Source organism: Nothoprocta perdicaria, unplaced genomic scaffold (assembly GCF_003342845.1).
Source record: "Nothoprocta perdicaria isolate Ctin4 unplaced genomic scaffold, notPer1 scaffold_362, whole genome shotgun sequence".
NCBI lineage: Eukaryota > Metazoa > Chordata > Aves > Tinamiformes > Tinamidae > Nothoprocta > Nothoprocta perdicaria.
In genome coordinates, this window is record NW_020455602.1 from 331892 (window position 1) to 350461 (window position 18570).

The following is an 18570-nucleotide window of genomic DNA, read 5'->3' on the forward strand; positions in this document are numbered from 1 at the left end:
GTGTTTTTGTCCTCACAGACATCTATGGTTTTTAGTGCTAGTACCTACCTAGGTCCTTAATGGAGGTTACTTTGCTCCCCCACATCCTCAACACAAAGGAATGACTCCTCCTTACCCGACTYTTAATCACGGGAAGCAATTACACCCTCTAAGTGCCCTGCAAAGCTGAATTGCATCCCTAGCAAAACAGGTTCATCCTAGTATGTGTCACTCACAACAAATACCGAGCACAATTCATTCATTATTTTTATATATAGACAGCAGCATAAASCCAGTGTGTCTATTGCACCTAAATGCCATCACAGCCAGAGAGATTTTTGATTTAAGGACCTCAATCTACAAGACCTTGAATCAGCTCCTATTCCATTGGGCTTCTCACACAATAAAGCTCTTGTACTTTAATGGCAGTCAAAACTATTCAGAAAATCCTGTGTAAATCTTAATATACACCTCCTTATATCTATTTGGGGGGTGAGTAGCAGGAAGGAGGAGAAAGGGGATGCAGAGATGTATGATGTCACCGTAAATTCTTCTGCCAAGCTAGCTGTCTCATCATACCAAATATATATATATAAAATAATCTATGTACATAAATATATATAAATGTGTGCATATATATATATACACATTATATATATATATATATACACACTATATGAATACAAGCCTCCCAACCGCACAGTTTCACAGTGCGGAGCTACACCTGCGCCTCAGGGCCGCGGCTCAAGCGCAAGACCGTGACCTACGGGCGTCCCGCGGCTCCCGGGTCCCAGAGCGGCGGCCCTCGCCCGCAGCCTGCCGGCTACCGCCAGGGTACACGCTGCGGCGCCTCTGTCGCGCTGCGGAGCACAAAACGGCGCCGCACGCCACGCAACGCCAACGGGCGGCAAAACGGCCCCGGCGGCGTCGCCCCGGCAAMGGCGGGGACCCGCCCCTCCCCCCGCCTCGGCTCACCTTCCCGCAGCAACGGTCACCGCCGACGGCGGCCCCCGAGGGCCAAACTGCGCCCGCCGCCGTCGCCCAGGCAACAGCGGCGCGGGGCCGTTGCCCTGGAGACGGGGCGGGGCCTCGCGGCCGTTGCCCGGGCACCCCCGCCCTTTGCCGCTAGGAGGTGGAAATTTAAAATAAAAGACCCCAAAATCAGTCATGGCCGCGCCCCCCGCTGCGGCGATCTGCACCAGAGCACCCGCATGTGCCCCAGATTTAAATCAATAGGAGTGCCTTTTTTTTTTTTTTTTTTTTTTTTTTTTTTTTTGCCTAGACATGTTTTGAGATCATTAAATTATGCATTTGTTTGGCGCCAGCAGCGCTTCATGTCGCGGCTGGCGTGTCAGCCACTGCTGTGTTGCATTATTCAGGCCCCGTTGATAATGAGCAGTCAGAGCAGGCTGGGGTTGATGAGCTCAAAGCTATGAGTGTCAAAACAGGCATTTTTATTCATAATATTTCCGCCCCCTCCCCCTCAGAAGACTTCCCCCCTCTCTGTATTAATCATGCCTCACATTCCAGCACTTTGAAACATATATATATGTATAAATATATAAAATATATAATAATAAAAAATTCACTAAAATAATCATTCTGGTTCAAGAAGCTGACATGTGCCAACTGATGTCAAATGGAAAGGCTCTATACTCACTATAGGAAGCAAGCAAGGGATACAAAGACCTGTAGGAAAAGAAGAAAAAAGAAAAAAAAATAATCCCCCACGGCTGCAAACACAGTACCTCTGTGCTGAAAAGAAGCTACACGACCAGTCATTCGGCCACGAAGCATAAGCCATTGAYCAGGGGCCTTCCTGCAAAGCGCAGCACACCTTATCAGCCACATTAAGCGGGAGCTGTTGTTGCTAAGCTCCTATCACGCCTGGTGAAGGGCAGAAAGATCTGCCACCTGCTTTTAAACAAAGCAGGACCGATATTTGAACAGCAGGTTAATCTCTCTGGCCACTTGTGAAAGGCTCCTAGCACACAAAAAATGCCATTTTCAGTGGGCAGATGCTGGCGGGCAGGAGGTTGCCCATCTTGTGGGACAGAGCGCCCACTGCACTGCAGCATTAACGTTAATGGAAGACAATATGGGCAGAAATCAACCCTTAGTAAGTTCAACCTGGGCACCGAAGCCTTCAAACTCTCCAAGCAGTGCGGCTGTAACTAACCTTTCCCTCGAAGGAGGAAGGGACCAATAACAAAACCCTTTCCAGTTACGTGGGACTCTGCGATGCAGCGGCCACTAACAGCTCCTGTGATCTGCTCTCTGTGACCTTGGGGTGTCTTCCAATCCTACAACGAGAAGGAGAAATGTTGTCTTGGGAGAGGTGGAAGGGCTCCCTTTGATAGGTACTCAAGGGAACCCAGCACCTGCTGGCAACATCTCCAGCCCAGAYCTCACCCAAGGTCATGTATTTATCACATGCTTAAAGACTAAACACAGAAATTCCGAATTCCTCAATCCCCCAGGCTTTGCCAACTTCAAAGCAGACTTTGATGCCGTCCTCGGTTCTCTTTATGCTGTGCTTTTCCTGTAAGATCATCTTCCATTGTACAAGCCACTACCATCCCTTTCATTCAAAAGGGGTGCTCTCTTCCACTTGTAATGAATCTCACTTCCTTTTGCAGCATGAGAAGTGGAGCTTGGTGCTGCAAGACCAAGCTATAGTGCTTGATAATTATAAGAATCTCCTTTCTAGGTAAGTCTAAATACATGACTGTTAATCTATTAAATGATAAACCTAGGATTTCAAATGTTCCTGCCTGTGAGAGGGAGTCACACACGATAGTTGTGGAGAAAAACAAAAAAAGACAAAAAAACCCACGACCATCACCTACCTGCCTTTCCCCCCTGACCAAGATCCTATAGCAAAGTTCAGGAGAGCAGTATAGCATCCTCGTGCAGTTTGCATGGGCCGGGCTGTAACACTCACCTGGAGCAGCCCGCAGCATCAGAGGGAGAYGCCGCTGCCACCTCTATCCCATTTCCATCACGCCAGGCCGTGCCGTATCGTTCCGCAGGAGCCGGGCGGCTCCCGGGGAGCTGCGCCTCCCTCCTCAGCGCTCACTGCCCGCGACGTGGAACGCGTGATGGGAGGAGCAGCTCCACAGCCCACGGGGACCTGCTTCTGCTCCTCTTCTCCTCTGGGATTCTCTGCACGGCCCCTCTCAGCAGCACTGCACAGATCAGACACTCGGCCAGTCTTGGATGGTATCGCTACACTCCTCCTAGCTGCCGCCTGCCTTCCTGCTTTGTAGAGGGATTTTAATTCTTGCATAGTCAAGGAGCCCATGGGTGGCAGCAGTGCTCAGCAGATCAGATAAGAGCCCCAAATCAAGAGCAATCCAACAGCTGGCAGAGGGAAGCATAACTGCCCTATTTTTGGTTTTCTGAGACGACAGTGGGATGCAGGGGAGAAATAATGGTGGATTTCTGATAATGGGGGGGGGGGGGGGGAAATGGAAAAGAGGTTGCCCATATTGCAACTTATTTTCTACAGTGGTTGATATTTACTATCAAGACACCGCGCCCTCCCAAAAAAAACCCTAACAACCCCCCCTTCTCTGTAGAAGCACAGAACCATGTGTTTTAGTTACCTGCCCCAGCAGCACTCCAGATTTGCAAGGTATCAAAAGAAAAACACTGGCCACAGAGGAAATCTCATAAAACATTTTTATTTAACAAAAAGCTATTCAATCAGAACCAAGTTGAAGGGGTCCTATGAACAATGCCAGTGTATTCACTAGACAGCTGATCACTCTGCATATAGATCCAGTGAGACTCTACAGTCAATTCATCACTACAGTAAAAGTGAAAAGGAAAAAAAAAAAAAAAAACCCACTAAACAACTTCCAGGTTTAGCTTCCATAAATTAATAGGCTTGCATACCTATAGTGTAGCACGCCACGCCACTTTACATTTGCCACAATTTCATGACATTGGTAGAAGCACCATTTTGTTATTGCTGTAATTCAGTAGTGTTTTCTTTTTAAACTCACTTTAAAAAAATGGGCTGTTTCTCCCACATTTGTTCTGTGTGAAAATACACGATTAAAACTGAGCTGCATCTTTTGCTTCCTTGACATAAGTGCCGTATACCCAATCCTCCCGCTTGTAGCAAATGCCATCTGGCCAAGACACCCAATGGGCAGGACACTCGTTATCCTTCTCCCTGGACAGCTTATTATCAGCTAGTGTTTCATTGCTTCAGATTTTTGTTTTAGTGGTAAAGAAAGGAATACATACATAAGTGGTTTCAAGTTTCTGTTTCAGAATAAGGCAGTTAAGCTTACGCGTATGAACATCAACAGAGCCCAGTCCCACGACAACTTTTACGAGCCAGGCTGCAAACACAGTGAGGTTTCGGGGTGCGYGTTTGCCTGAGCAGCCAGCCTGAAGGGACCCCCCGGACCCCATACAGCACATCCCAAAGTGATTAAACATCTATCTCATGCAGAAAAGCCTGAGACTCACACAGATGATAAAAACTACACGTGTCCCAGCCAGGCAAGAAATGACCTTCCCACCCAGGTGCTGTGAATCCACTATAGCTTTAAAGAAACCAAGTCAYAAACCAAAGCTGCTGCTTCAGGCTCTGACTGGAATAAACTCTAACCAGCAGACACACAGAGAAAGCACAGAGGAGAAGCACCCTGCTCAGCACCCTCTCCCTTGCCATTTCCCCTGCACACACAAACTCACCACGAGCTGCACAGCAGCAGTGACAGTCTGTAAGCCACCCACACTATACTATGGATATCTCTTGCCATACCGGTTATGGTGCCCAGGTAACCAGGCGTCAAAGCTCATGACAACTCCTTCCCAGTATTCAAGTCAATTAGGGAAAAAAAATATAATTCAATTACTCTAAAAACAGACATAAGACAAGACCCACATTGCTCCGATGGAAAATAAAGATTAAAAAATCCCAAACATCCATTTTTTTTCCTTAGGTGGGAAGAAGAGGTAGAGCTGGTGGATAGAGATCCACCAGAAGCATTGAGGCATTTTAAGAGGCAAAGAAGCAATAGAGCAAGAAATCAACGTTTTGGAAAACCTCAGGCATTCATCCCATTAATTACTACAATGACCAGTGTCTATTCAGTCAACATAGTCAAAATTCTCAAAGCTTAAGAAGAATAGCATAAAGTAAAATAGCTTTATGAAAAATAGCTTAAAATCCTGCATCTTCCCTCTCAGTGCTACATTCACATCCACCATATCTCACTGAAAYAGCCTCAGGCTTATGAAATTAGTAACTCCTACGACTGCTGGAACTTGCAGTCCCAAAGGACAAAGGAAGGACACCCAAGGGTCCTGCTGGGGACTGACATTTTGTCTAGTTAGACTCATATCAGTCTCCCCTCCAGCTTTACAGTCCCTTGGGTGCTGGCCTTCACAAGACAAGCAGCATTGCAGACAACCCATTCACCAGCATCACAAGTGACCTCAAGTTAAATTACCAGGAGAAKGTACCATGATCAAATCTGATAGAACTCAGGCTGGCAGGCAATGAAAGGACACATCCCTTATATGTGCACATGCAGATCCATAAGCGTATGTGTTGAAGTGTACTAACCCTCAGAAAGGTCTGCCTGACAGCATGGGGCAGGCACTGCAAAAGCCACACCACAGAGCGTGGACTTCAGGCCAGCGTCTGTCCCAGGCTGCAAGGGAGACAACAGCAGCAGCTGATCAGATAACAGGGACCCACCTTTCCCATGGTGCTCCTCAAAACATATGAGACAGACCAAAACCTCCCAAGCCTTTCACCTTTTGAAATGGTTTAGAGCTCTCTGCTGCACTTCCCCAACATGCAACAGAAGAACAAAAGGCATTTTAGAAAGAAGATATTTGTTCTTACTTACGTAAGAGCTAATATATATACATTCTAAAATGTGATACTAATATAGTATAAATACTGAACAAATACAATTAAGGTGACTGCCTTGGGAAGTAAAGGCAGAGATTAAAAACAAACCTATCGCTTGATATAGAGTTGCCAAGCATGTTCCCTTGGTGCACTAATGGCTTTCAGGAGATCTGCTTTGAACCTGCTCTCGTCTTCTGTAAGTCCTTATAATGCTGTAGATACCACTCCCCAGGAACAGCAGAGAGATCGCCGCAAAGTAAGAGGCATAAATCATGAACTGCAGAGTAAAGATAAGACAAACAAGAAAGTCTGCAATTAGAAACCAAAACCATCTCTACTGTTGTTACAGTCATCCTCATATGGAAGAAAACAGACAGCTCCCCCACAAGTTACGGGACTGCTGACTGAAATGCTGCTCCCAGGCTACTACCTGCCCATATTATCAAGTTCACCAGCACTGATTACTGATGTTAAGTAATCGTTCAGTTTCTAAATCCATGAACCTTGCACAGACCTACAGGATAATGGCATTTAGATATGACAGTTGAATAAAACTTCCCGCAGATCCCAGCTACAAATCAAATCCTGAAGCTGGTAATGCAAGCTGAGTAACCACCTCTGATTTCTCCAGATGACAAAAAAAATCAGAATGGCAGAACAAAACATACCAAATCTGTTAGAAGGTTAACATAAGAAAAATATCCCAAGTCAGTAAACCCCTCTCTGCCAGCAAACTCTTGACACAGAAACAACCCGGTGAGAAGCCTTACAGCTTGATTCACTTTCTTCCCTCCCCCGCCTTGGTAAAGATAAGAGAAGCTACCATACCTGGGTGAAGATGTCTAACCCGAGTCCACTAGCATCCACAACAATCAACGTGAGCAGGGTCTGAAGAGCTAAGGCAATGAAAGTGTTGACCCCAAACACCAGTGCGTACCGCTTCACACTAAGATTTGTGGCAATCTGGAACCTGGAAAGGGAGGACCAGAAACATACATGTGAAGAAGCAGCACAGAAATGCAGGAGTAGGAGGAACTTCTCTGGAGATGGCATCAGATGAGAAGCCTATGCACCCAGAGAGTTGCCTGGGCTAGTCCAGTATCTCCCATGACGAGACTGCCTCGCACTGACAGTGTACTTGGCCAAGCAGGACCATGGCAGACTACCACAGGGACCAGAAGACAGCTACAAGTACTCACAAAAGACTGTAAAAACTTGGTGGGTTGCAGTCTTACTGAAACAGTCTCCTTTCCTGGTGCAGGTGCAAAGGGCCAACTGACATGGCTACATGGTGGATGAGTGCAAACCCCAGGGAGCTGTTTGCAATCTTAAAGCCATCACATGGTCCATAAGCTCACACTTCCTCCTGACCAGAACCACCTGCGTAATTACAAGCTACAGCATCTCCCCTTACATCATACTTCAACTATCATGTAGCAATTGCATGTGTGGCTGGACAACAGCTGTGCTTTTCTCCCCAAATTGACATTAAAGAGGATTTCCTCCTTAGAGTTTAGTAAAAAACAACCTTCTATTACCTTGTCCTCATCAGCTAACACTTCACTCAAAGCATATTTACAAAGAATCATTTCCCTGGCAGGCAGTGCTATCTAGTATTTAGAGTCAGTTACTTCAGCATCATGTGACTTTTGACCTTGGGCAAATAGCCAGCATAAAAAAAAAAAAAAAAAAAAAAAAAAAAAAAAAAACCAACACTTTCCATGCCTGGGTTTCCAACCTGAATCACAGCAGCTTAGCCCTCCTCATATTTGCAGATTCCTGGTGGGCAAAACCTTACCTACATGGAGAATATGCCAACTGCTACAGTTTTAAAAGTCATTTGCATTACTCACTGAAAAAGTACTCACGTTGCTATTGTGATCAGCAGCATGTAGATAATTCTGAAGACAACATATGATGCATAGCACACCCAGATGTTATGAACAGTGTCCATTATATACACAGCAGCAGCAATAAGAAAGGAGAATAGGGCAAGTGCCACCTCACCCCACATTGCCCAGGATGTTTTTATATGACCCACAACAACCACTGCGACAGCTCCTGTGAGGAGAAAGGAAAACGTAACTCTTAGTTGTTCAAAGGGATTTGGAGAGTGTGGATTAGGGTCTGTTCAGACTCAAACAGCCAACTGGGAGTGAAGTGGAGGACACTAATGACTACGCCTCAGAGGTTCTTCTTCCTCACCTGAAAACTGTGAAAACTGACTGTAAACTCCCAGTCATCTTTATGGGAAGGAAAAAAAAAAAAGAAGAAAGAAAGAAAGCCCACCCATGTCGCCTGCTTCTGAAATCTCTTCCCTGTAGCGCTCATGAAGCGCTAGAGCCCCATGGCCTCAGACTGCTGCTGCTCAGCAGCCTTCTCCATTTGACTGTAGAAATAAAGTCAGTTGGACTACAGAGAAATGCAAGCATCCTTCTTAAAAAAAAAAGAAAAAAAAAATCACACTTAGCTAATGATTTTGTGGTGTTTCAGGGTCTACGTTGACTGGAGGAGCTGGAGAGGGGGAAGAAAGATAGCTACTTTGACACACAGGCATTAGAGCTTTCACCCAGGAAGCAGAAAACCTGTCTGTAGTGTCATCTTTGTACCAGCCTACAGGAGTGAGAGGAGGAGTTCAGACCTTCATCTCCCAGGAAGCACCTTTCCCACAAGTCACTGGGGCTGGAAAAATAAGCCACAAGAACAAAAAGAGAAACACTCCTTTCACTGTTGACTATACATCATGAACCACCCTTTGCAATTTTTTTTTTTTTTAAAGAGGAAAAAGATCACAAGATGGAAAAAAATACTATTCTATTATTCCATGCAATCAGCAGCTAACATGCTATTTCATGCACTTGTAACTACCGAGAAGCTCAAATTAATGTCACATTACAAAATTCTTGCTCAGTATAAGCCCAAGACAACCCTACGATGCTGCTGTGCACAGCACACAGACAAACAGCAAACTGACAAACGGAGGTTCACTGGAGATCTCTGAAAAACAGGACTGTATTAAGCATCTGCCCAGCGCACAGAAGCACTACAGTGCTGCGTCCAGGTGCTCGGTTTTCCTCGGCTGTCCTGTCTTTGCCATCTTTCAGGCACACGAAGGCTTCTTGTGCACCATCTGCGCATACAAGCTCCCACCCTGACAGCCCTCACATCAATCTTGCAGACTAACAAAGGAGGTGGCTGTGCCAAGGAGAAGGACCATTTTCCCTCCTAAATAGCCCTTTCCAGGGCCTGCTGTGACATTTCCCAACTGGCATTTTCCACTTTAAAAGACTGGCTTCCCTAGAAACAAAATTCTGAGGTGCAGAAAGAAGCTAAATCCCTAAAAACTCCTTTCCCATATTCAAGCAGCTCAGTTCTGGAAGGCATTCATCACCTCACTTTCTGGGTTTTAGTGCCAAATCATGAAGTTGGACTTCTCCTGTGCTTTAAGGTCACACCAGCCCAATACCTATTTGTGAAAACCTATAAAATCTGCACCTTGCAATTGGATATACAGAGCAATTCAGTGGTTTCATTACCTCAGACTTAAAGTCTGAGTTAAAGACTTAAAGAAGAGTATTTATCTTGCCCAGAACCATCTGAACATAAGCTAACACCTCTCTGTGAGGGTAGCTGAACACTGGAACACATTGACCAGAGAGGCGGTGTCAACAACCTTGGAGATATTGAAAACCCAACGGGATGTGGTCTTGGGCAACCTTCTCTAACTTGACCCTGCTTGAGCAGAGGGGCTGGATGAGATTATCTCCAGAGTTATCTCCAGAGTTCTCTTCCAACCTCAACTATGCTGTCACAGGAAGATGACAGCCACCTGAGTCACCATGATCTAAGATCCTTCCGCAAGACAGCATAGGAAGGCCTGGCAACAGCACCTCGTACAAATGTTACCAGATGTTGCTCATCTCTGACCACAGAATAATTACGAGGTGTGAAAATGGCAAATGAGACTTGGGATGCACCAGAAAGGGTATTTCCCATTAAGGGAAAGAAGTGAGAAGGGATGCTGTCCTACAAATCTGAGGCCTCATTTGAAAATACTGACTGCAGTTCACGAGTAGAAGAGTTTGGCTTCTTTGGCCCACAAAGACTGGCTTCCTACGGAGAGGCTAAAAAGGGGAGTTCAGCAGAAAAAAAATAAAAACCCACCTTGGCATGAGATGAAAAGGTAAATGAACTGGTGATGAATAAAATGAGGCTGGAAACTGGAAGAAGCTAGAGCCTTTGCTCCAGTGTCTACAAAGTTAGGCCACTGGATTTCCATCATTAACAGGCTCCTTCCAGTCCTGCTACAGTTTTCAGGATTTTAGTTGTGATCATTTTACTAAACTTCACTAGTCTGGACCTAAGGGAAGGGTTTTTTGGTCCTGTCTTTTGAGCAGTTCAGGGACAGAGGCTAACCTGCTTTCAGAAGACATAACCCGAGATATTCAGCCATTTACAGAAATGATGGTGGAGAAAGCCATCATGACTGGAAAGAAAAAAATCGCCTCAGTTTTGCCTGAACATAGCACCAACTACCTTTTCTTCAAATAGGTCCACTGTCCACAAGCTTTAGAAAAGGGCCATTAACATAAAAGGCAGGTAAAAGGCCTTGAGGAATGATCCTTTTGCTGTTTATTTTTTTAAAAATAAATCGGCCTACATTTGGCCTAGCTACAATCTTGTAACATAATTAATTTTTAGATGCTTGATAAAAGCTTTTCAGAAACTGCCAGCTTCCTTCTGTGAAGGTTATCACTTTACAAAGCAGACTCCCATCCAAATACGTGGCATTTTCTCAGTAACAATGAATCGCGGTTACTAGGCACAGAACTGGTGCCTTCTTTCCCTCAGTACTGATTCTTTTTGCTGGGAGCAAGGCATGATTTGGCAGATGAAACCAAATCCGACACAAAATAAAAGCCACAGCCACACGGGAGAGCTGAGGAATGGAATACAACAGTAAGCTAACCAAGCTTAGCGTGCTGAAGATGTTTTAACATTCAAAGGCTTAAAAATCAAGTCCCCGAGAGTTTCAAGCCAAACTAATAACTGGTGCTAAACCAGTTTCCAGACCTATAAAGCTGCCAGAGCTCCTAGTGACCTGCAGCCAGAGGCTGAGCACCTCTAAGCAAGCAAAGGCCTTCTCCACTTGTAAACTTTTGTTTCACATCTGTAAACCTTTTCTCAAAGGAACATACTGCAGCACCACCTAAGGAACCTCTGGAAGGTTAGGTTAGCAGCATTAGAGAATTATTGTCCTCATTCTGATAATGGAACAGCATTAAGCAACTTAATATGCAAAATGTTTGTATTAACTGACCTACCTGGCCCTTTCGAGTCAAGTGACTTCTTTCACCTCAGCAAGTTTTCTGCTTAACAACTGAAATGACTGCATGGTGGTCATGGCATTGCTTAGCATACACAGGAAACTCAAATGTTCTCCGCACTTTAAGAGAAGGGGAACAAACCCACCAATTTCCTCTGTTCCCTCCCTCCCTCCCTCTCCCCCCAAAATAAAATAAATAAGTTGCAGGACTCTCACTATGGCTATGAGCAATTAAAATAGGTCCAACCCCTGCTGTTTTAGGCCTGTAGCCACATTAACACCCAAGAACACACAGTCAGCCATGTACCCAGAATCTTCTGGCAAGTATTTCAGAGAGAAGATCGACTTCTGAGTTTCGTTTAGTCTCATCCCAAAGAAGCACCATTTAGTGCTGTCCTAGACTAGAGATTTCCTCTGCTGTGTATACTGGGAAACATAGGATGCTTGCGAACTGGGGGGCACAAGGCGTTTCTCAGCGGTCACACAGCAGAGCAGTAGGCACAGAGCTTACCTAGCAGCGTGGAGACCGCCTCCACAGCACCGTTGTAGATCTCCAAGCTGGGGGAAGGCAGCACCATCTCCCAAAGGCCCTGAGCGTAGTTAATGACCTGGAAGTAGCCGCAGGTTGACAGTGCCCACCACACGGACCAGCAGAGCAGGGGCCGGGAGGAATAGCACTGCAGGAAGTCCTGCCACAGCTCTCTGAGCACCTTCGAGATCTCTACTTTCTGCTCCTGTAGGGGTTGAAGAGGGACAGAGGAGAAACAGAGGGACAGAGTAGTTAGTCTCTACTTATACAAACTTCACAGTGCCCTACCAGATTGCTCACTTCAAGTGATCTGATCTCTAGCGAGTGACATTTGTGTTCATAAACATCCAGAGAGCACTGAATAACGAGCTTCCTCATCACACTATCTCTGCAGCTGGTCTCTACGCAAACCAGGACAGCCCCCTTCTGTGCTAAAGAGCGAGTGACTTTGCTCCCTGTGACCCATTTGGCTCTCTTAAGCAAAAAGCTGTAATTGCTAGTTGTTAAAAGCACACTGTGAGCAAATGCAGTGTACCAAAGAGAAGAAACACAGGAGAAAGGATCACAATATTCATTTTGAACAAACAGGATCAGAGACCAGTACTTCACTTCACAAAGGCCAAATCATCAGTGATGCTTCTTGTTTGTTAAGTGCCAATCCAAATTCGGCTGAATGTGATAATGCAACCAGTATGAAAGAAACTAGATGAGTATTTTTCCCTCAAAGAAAGTCAATTTTTCTTAGTACCGGTGTTTGGCAATTACACTGAAAATGAAAATCACTTTGTACACAAAGGCTGTTAGAACTTTATTTCTAGACACTTTTAGCAAAGAGCACCAAAGAAAACTAGCAAATTCTTCCTTTGTAACCAGAGCTGCTAATTCTGGTCGCAGTACACATGTACACACAGGGTCTTTGAAGACAGGCATACCCTTTCCATGGAAGTCAAGGCTGCAGCAATCTCACTTAAGACTCCACACAGCTCCTGAGCCCCACTAAGCACCTGTAGTAACTTTTCTCTTGACTTCCCTGCACAGAAACTTTTAGCACAGTTACAGAACTGAACTCTTGCATATTATGCCATAGCACATCCACTTTCCAAGCAGCTTCCAGTCACCAGCAGCAYCTTGTGCTCTTGGCCAGGTACCCTTTTCCCAGGGGAATCATGCATTGGAAAAACTATTCTCCATGAACAGTAAATTTCATTTTAAGGTCTCTCCAGTAAAGTTTTCAGCAAAGATTTTAGCCTAGTGCATCCTGAACTCTTCTGCACCCTTCAAAGAGCCACTCATTTCAGCATATCCTTATTAAATATCACAGAGCCCCTTTGTTGCTTTGCCAATGGGATACTTGCACCTGCCCTGAAGCCTGACAGAGGCACAAGGAAAGAGGTCAGCTAAAGGCACAGCCAGACTACTAGCAACATAACTCACAAGCAGAAGGTTTTGTACAAGGCACAGGAAAAACAGGGAAGGAAACTGCTTTATATGCTGCAAAAACAAACAAACACACAAACAAGGATCATCAAGCTCTACACAAGCAAGTGCCTGATGAGCCAGAGGTGCCTACCTGTCCTCCCACCATCTGGAAATACTTCTCCAGTCCAATTACTCATACTGCCATTAATGTAGGTTCCCACTGCGTTTCCATAGTATAAATAAATAAAGGTCTGTAATCACATGTCAGTGCTCCTCAGCTTTCAGCACTGGTATAACTGAACTAAGCAATTTCACATCTATCTACAGTGCAACCTATCTACACCTTCTACATCCATCTACACTAAGCAATCTCACAACTAGGTGAAAACCTTAAAATTTTTATTAGTTTGGAACCACTCCAGCTCTCAGGAATGAGATAAAGAGGAATAGATAATTAACTACTCCCTTAGTCATTACTGACACAGAATTTCAGATGCTTTAAAGCGTTTTAGTCCTAACTTGTTTAATAAATATCCCTCAACATGTTAAGCWTACAACGGCTTAAGGTACTTTTGCTTTTAATTGCCTCAATAAAACCATCCTTACCCTAAAACCAGAAAATCTCCAGACGCTCTTACAAGCTACTACTGAAGTGCCTACGCTGTCCCCACTGCTGGTACCAGAGTGACAGGTAAGGAGGGCAGCCTCTGAGCACTGAGGCCAGGATCTGAAAACAGCCCTGCTCAGACAAGGACTGTGGGAGTTCTCCCTAAGCGGAATGCCAAACAGAAAGGCCTTCAGGTCAAATTCACCGGTTGAAATATTCCACTACAAACACTTGGCTCTTCTCTGGGACATTCTTGTTCCTTCCCACTGAAAGGCAAAGCAGAGTAAAAAGTGTATTTTTATTATTATTCAGTACTTTTCCTTGCTGCCTCAGCAGCCGGGTCTCACAGAACTGGGCTGGATAGGGAAAGATYAGTTCCCAGGAATGTTAATTCTTCTAATTCCCAGCTGCAGTCGGAGGAGGCACAAGCCCATCCCACATAGATATTCAAACCACAGCTGCAGGGGCAGTGCAGCCTACATGCCTCTGGTTTTTTGCTTTTGTCTTGAAAAAGTGATTATTGACTYATTTCTTTCAGCCAAGTGAGTGGTTTATTTTCAAGTGAATTCCCGGCTAGCCTGTTAAGCCTGCAGAAGCGCTTGCTTTCTGCCCTGATCTCAGCACCAGCACAGCCTCTCCGGACCCAAGAGCAGCAGGGACCTCTCTATGCTTGTTTCCATGCAAGCAGTCAGATATCCCTAACAAACAGGACACGTAAGGGCCTTCAGTGACTCAATGGCAGCCCACAACAGCAGGGCTCTATGGGTGTTCTGGTAGGTTGCATTAGATGCCGATTACACAAGGATGCCTCCTGCAACTTATCCAAGTGCTGTGCATCTGTAGCATAGCAGGGTTGGCTCTCAGGGAGCATTGCAGGGAGCAGATCCCTTCCAGGATTGGACCAGAACACCCAGTTGCTCCATGGTCTGCAGAATAACTCACACAACAGTTGCAAAATACATATGTACACACAATAGTTGCATGTGTGCACATACAAACACACAAAGTATATGTATATATTCATATGCAGGGGGAGGGTATTTGCACACACACACACACACACATACATATGTATTGGCATATATGACAGCCAGGTAAGTGTTGCATCTTCTGCTTATTTCAACCCAGGACTCAGCTTACCTGCTTCTGTGACGAGTGCCCCTCCTCATTTAAGGGAATTTTTGTCTCATCCTCCCAGCCCAGCGTCCTCTGCATGTCAGGGCAATCTTGGACCGCAGAGCCGTTTTTACAGTCTATGACCTTCATCTCCCTGCTGAACTGCTGACTTGAGACATGGTGGAAGAAAAGACTCTTCTGGGGCATCGGCAGAAACCAGGCCATGCCAAAGGCGATGGACACGCAGGTTAGGGAAATAACATTTAAGCTGAAGAGGGACCAGCCTGCCACCGACACCAGGAGCTGCCCAGACACCGAGCCCACAGTGTAGCCCACCAGCGTGGCACTCCGGCAGTAACTGGTGACTTTCTGGTACAAATTTAAGTCGACGACGCTGTAGATGTAGGAGTAGTAGGCAACATCTGTGGCAGTGCCCATGCCGTAGAAGAACTCAAGGAACTGGATGGCCAGCAGTCCCTGGGCGTAGAGCAGCATGAACCACGTCACGATGAGGCTCAGGCCCTGCAGCAGCACCACGGGCTTGTACCGGAGGTAGTCGGTGGCCAGGAAMACAGGGAAGAGCAGCACAAGGTAGGAATAGGTCCACACCGGGTAGATCTCATTGAACACCTACAAGGGGAAGGGACAGCACGAACCCTCTGTCAGCAAGGTACTGAAGAAAAAACATTAAAGCATATATAGAGAGATATACAGAGATATATACAGGGGGCGTATGGGGCCGCGGGCCCAGTACCTGGCTCTGCGTGAGATTCTTGTTCGGCCCCAGCAGGTAGCGCGTGAGGAAGGGCTCGGAGGGCCGCACGCTGCAGAAGAAGCCGTAGGCGCAGAGCAGTGCCGTGGGCAGCGCCCAGCAGCACGCGCCGCCGCCGCCGCCGCCTGGACGGGCCCCCCGCGCCCCCGCCATGAGCGGACCTAAGCGGATCGGACCTGAGCGGATCGGACCCGACCGGACCCGACCGGACTGCAGCGGGGTGGAGGGGACGCCACCCCGTCCCAAGTGGCTCCAGCCGCCGCCGTCCGCAAACGCACCTCCAGCCGGCGCTGCTCGGGAGGCGGGGCGGCGCGCTGCCCGCTCATTGGTCTCCGCCGCCTCTTCCCGGGAAGCGCGGCCAATGAGGAGCGGGGAAGGTAGCGGGCGGGGCAGCACGTGAGGGTTGGGCGGGGCGAGGGCGCTCCCCTCCCCCTCGTGGTCGCAGGTATCTCGCGCGCGCGCGCGGCCGTTGGCACCGTTAACGGTCGCTCGGGCGCGTCGTGTGGCGAGTGCAGGGGAAAGCGCTGCCCATGACACCCCTGCTGCCGCCGCCGCGCGCTAGGGCTTCCCCATCTCCCCTTCCCCGAGGGGAAGCACGAAGCTGGTCTCAAGGGCAGCCCCAGGAGAGCCTTCACCTTCTGGCTCACCCGTGGCCCTCATGCTCTCCAAGTGCTTCCTGATCAGCATTTAATCCGGGCATTTTTACTGCTGTCTTTCTTTCCTTCTCAGTTTTCCTTATGGTATTTTGTTTCTGCTCCTTCACTCTATGGGAAAAGAAAGAGAGAGAAAGAGAGAAAGAATTAAAAGAACCTCAAAACTTCCCACCTTTACTTTTTTKTTGTTTTCCAAGATGGAAAACATGCTATGAAAAAATAGCTATCTTGCCTGCTCCCTGCTCTATTGCTGAGGACACCACTTTTTAAGTGGAAAAAGAATAGGAAAATTGGAAAAATAAGGAAGAATAAAGAATAAATTGCTAACCTTCAACTTCAAAACTTTATTTTTATTTCCTTTTTTTTCCCCATTTTTTTAAATTATCAAGCCAAAATAGCTTTATAATCTATGTTCACGCTAAGCCGTGATTTCTTTCAGAGTTATATGTTAGCTTGTTTCTAGCTTGCCAGTCATACGTGRAGAGTATTACAGAGACTACTATCTGTGCAGGATGAAACCACTTTTCCAGGTAAAACCATTCTCTTGCCAGAGAAGTGTAACTAGTTTGAATGATTGCTATGATAAAGAGCTGCTTTTTATTAAGGCTGCTTCCATATACTTAATGGTGCTATAAATTCTTTCAATATCACACCAGCCAGTGCAAGTGTGTGTCAAGGTACCAYCTGATTGAAAGAGTGTTGACACGCCATGTGGTCGCTGCCCTGTTCAGATCTAACTCCGGCTTATACATCCCAATTTAGTAGACGTAAGCAGACCCTTAAGATTTATGTTTGACTTCGCTGCAGAAAAGCCCAAGCAGGTGCAAAGGAGGAAATGAGCATTTCTGAGACCCTCACCTCAACATGGAGGCTGTGGCCTTCAGATTAGCGCCTGCTGCTGCTCAGGGCCTTTACTACTGAATTCCCATGGATGCAGCTCCATGGTCCCCTTGCTGATAACGTGTGCTGGGTTATTTGGCCACTCAGGGCTGCCTTTGAGGTATTTGGGTTTCCTCGTGCAACCCCTTTAGAAGGAACCTCCTCCTATAGAAAGGAAGTTTGCAATTTCTATTTCCACAGAACTCTCCAAGTGTTCAAATCCTTGTCAGAAATKGCTGTTGGAATGTTGTAAGAAGAAAAAAAATCATACCAAGTCCTTCAGCAGGACAGAGTTGCTGCTTTCCTTAGTGATCAAACATGCCCTTTGTGCACACCTAGGGTGGGATCATTCTGAGGGTGTCTGATTCAGTGTGAGATCCAAGGAAGTCACTTAAATGCACAAGTCATTTCACAAATGTCACCTAAATGCACAAGTCAGTCTCAGAGCCAGTGAGATTTTAAGGCCACATGTTACCCAAACCACCTACTCTGATAGGTTTCGCATAAAAACACAATGGAGAAGAGAGCTGTGAACCAGTTTTGGCCTTCAGTTTACGTGGAGGAATCCGTTAAGACATACGTGCAAGAAAAGTTCTCTTGAAGTCACTCTATATGGTTTGGAGAAAAGTTTCTGCAAGTTAAAAGTGAAGCCGTTTTTTGACGACACAAGCATGGCACAACTGACTCGGAGACCAGCCAAAAGCAGGCTCTAAAACAGATTGCCCTTTGCTGAATATAGATGGAACAAAGGCACACAAATGTGAGAAAAGGCAGCAAGGGATTTCTACGTTTCTCTGATTTGGGAAGTGGACTCATTAACTAGGGTGCAGAGTCGATCCAACAGGAGTAGTGAGAACAACAAAGCAAATTATTTCTGAAATGCATGTGATTAGTTGACAGTAAGGATGATTACAATATAGGTTATACCTAACAGTAGAAGATGAAATGCAGCCTTGGGCATCCTTCTCTTCTAGCTCATCCTTGACTGATTCTGACTTGAGAAATAATGTAGCAAAGAAGGTCTGCTTCCAGCAGGAGACAGCGAGGTACAAATTGTCATGGGAAGTGCTAAACAGGCTGCAATAGTGGRCACTATAAAGAAAAATGAAGTGGTGGAGTTAGAGCAAACCCTACCCAGCACTTTTATTACATATAGAAGCATTCAGGGTGCAGGGTGCCATGGATGTCCCCAGGAATCCCGTGAGTGGTTCTGTGTCCCACTTTGGAAAGGGCTATATAAACAAACATTCAGGAAGACAGAGGCCCCGCCGAGGGGAAATTATTGTAATTAAAGCATGAGGCAAGTACTGGGTGTGACGAATCAATGGAGAACAGCACAACAATGTGGGCACAGCAATGGTAGGAAAGTGTGGGTGGATAAACTAGTTATGATGCACGGCTAGCAT

At 46.2% G+C, this 18570-nt stretch overlaps 2 protein-coding genes across 3 annotated transcripts in view; both read right to left on the bottom strand.

Annotated features, from left to right (window-relative positions):
- CCDC181 (coiled-coil domain containing 181) overlaps positions 1 to 2278 on the bottom strand; it is a 9329-nt gene extending 7051 nt beyond the window's left edge. For both annotated transcript variants that reach the window (XM_026044438.1, XM_026044439.1), the window contains exon 1: positions 2159 to 2278. The gene's annotated coding sequence lies outside the window, so the exon portion shown is untranslated. The remainder of the gene's footprint in view (positions 1 to 2158) is intronic.
- A 3215-nt stretch (positions 2279 to 5493) lies between these two features.
- Positions 5494 to 15785, bottom strand: SLC19A2 (solute carrier family 19 member 2). The gene is made up of 6 exons (XM_026044433.1): positions 15615 to 15785; positions 14885 to 15490; positions 11701 to 11923; positions 7732 to 7924; positions 6692 to 6833; positions 5494 to 6140 (listed from the first exon to the last, which is right to left on the bottom strand). Exons 1-6 carry the CDS (start codon positions 15783 to 15785, stop codon positions 6015 to 6017), a joined length of 1461 nt encoding a protein of 486 aa, XP_025900218.1. The 3' UTR covers positions 5494 to 6014.
- Between the last annotated feature and the right edge of the window lie 2785 nt (positions 15786 to 18570).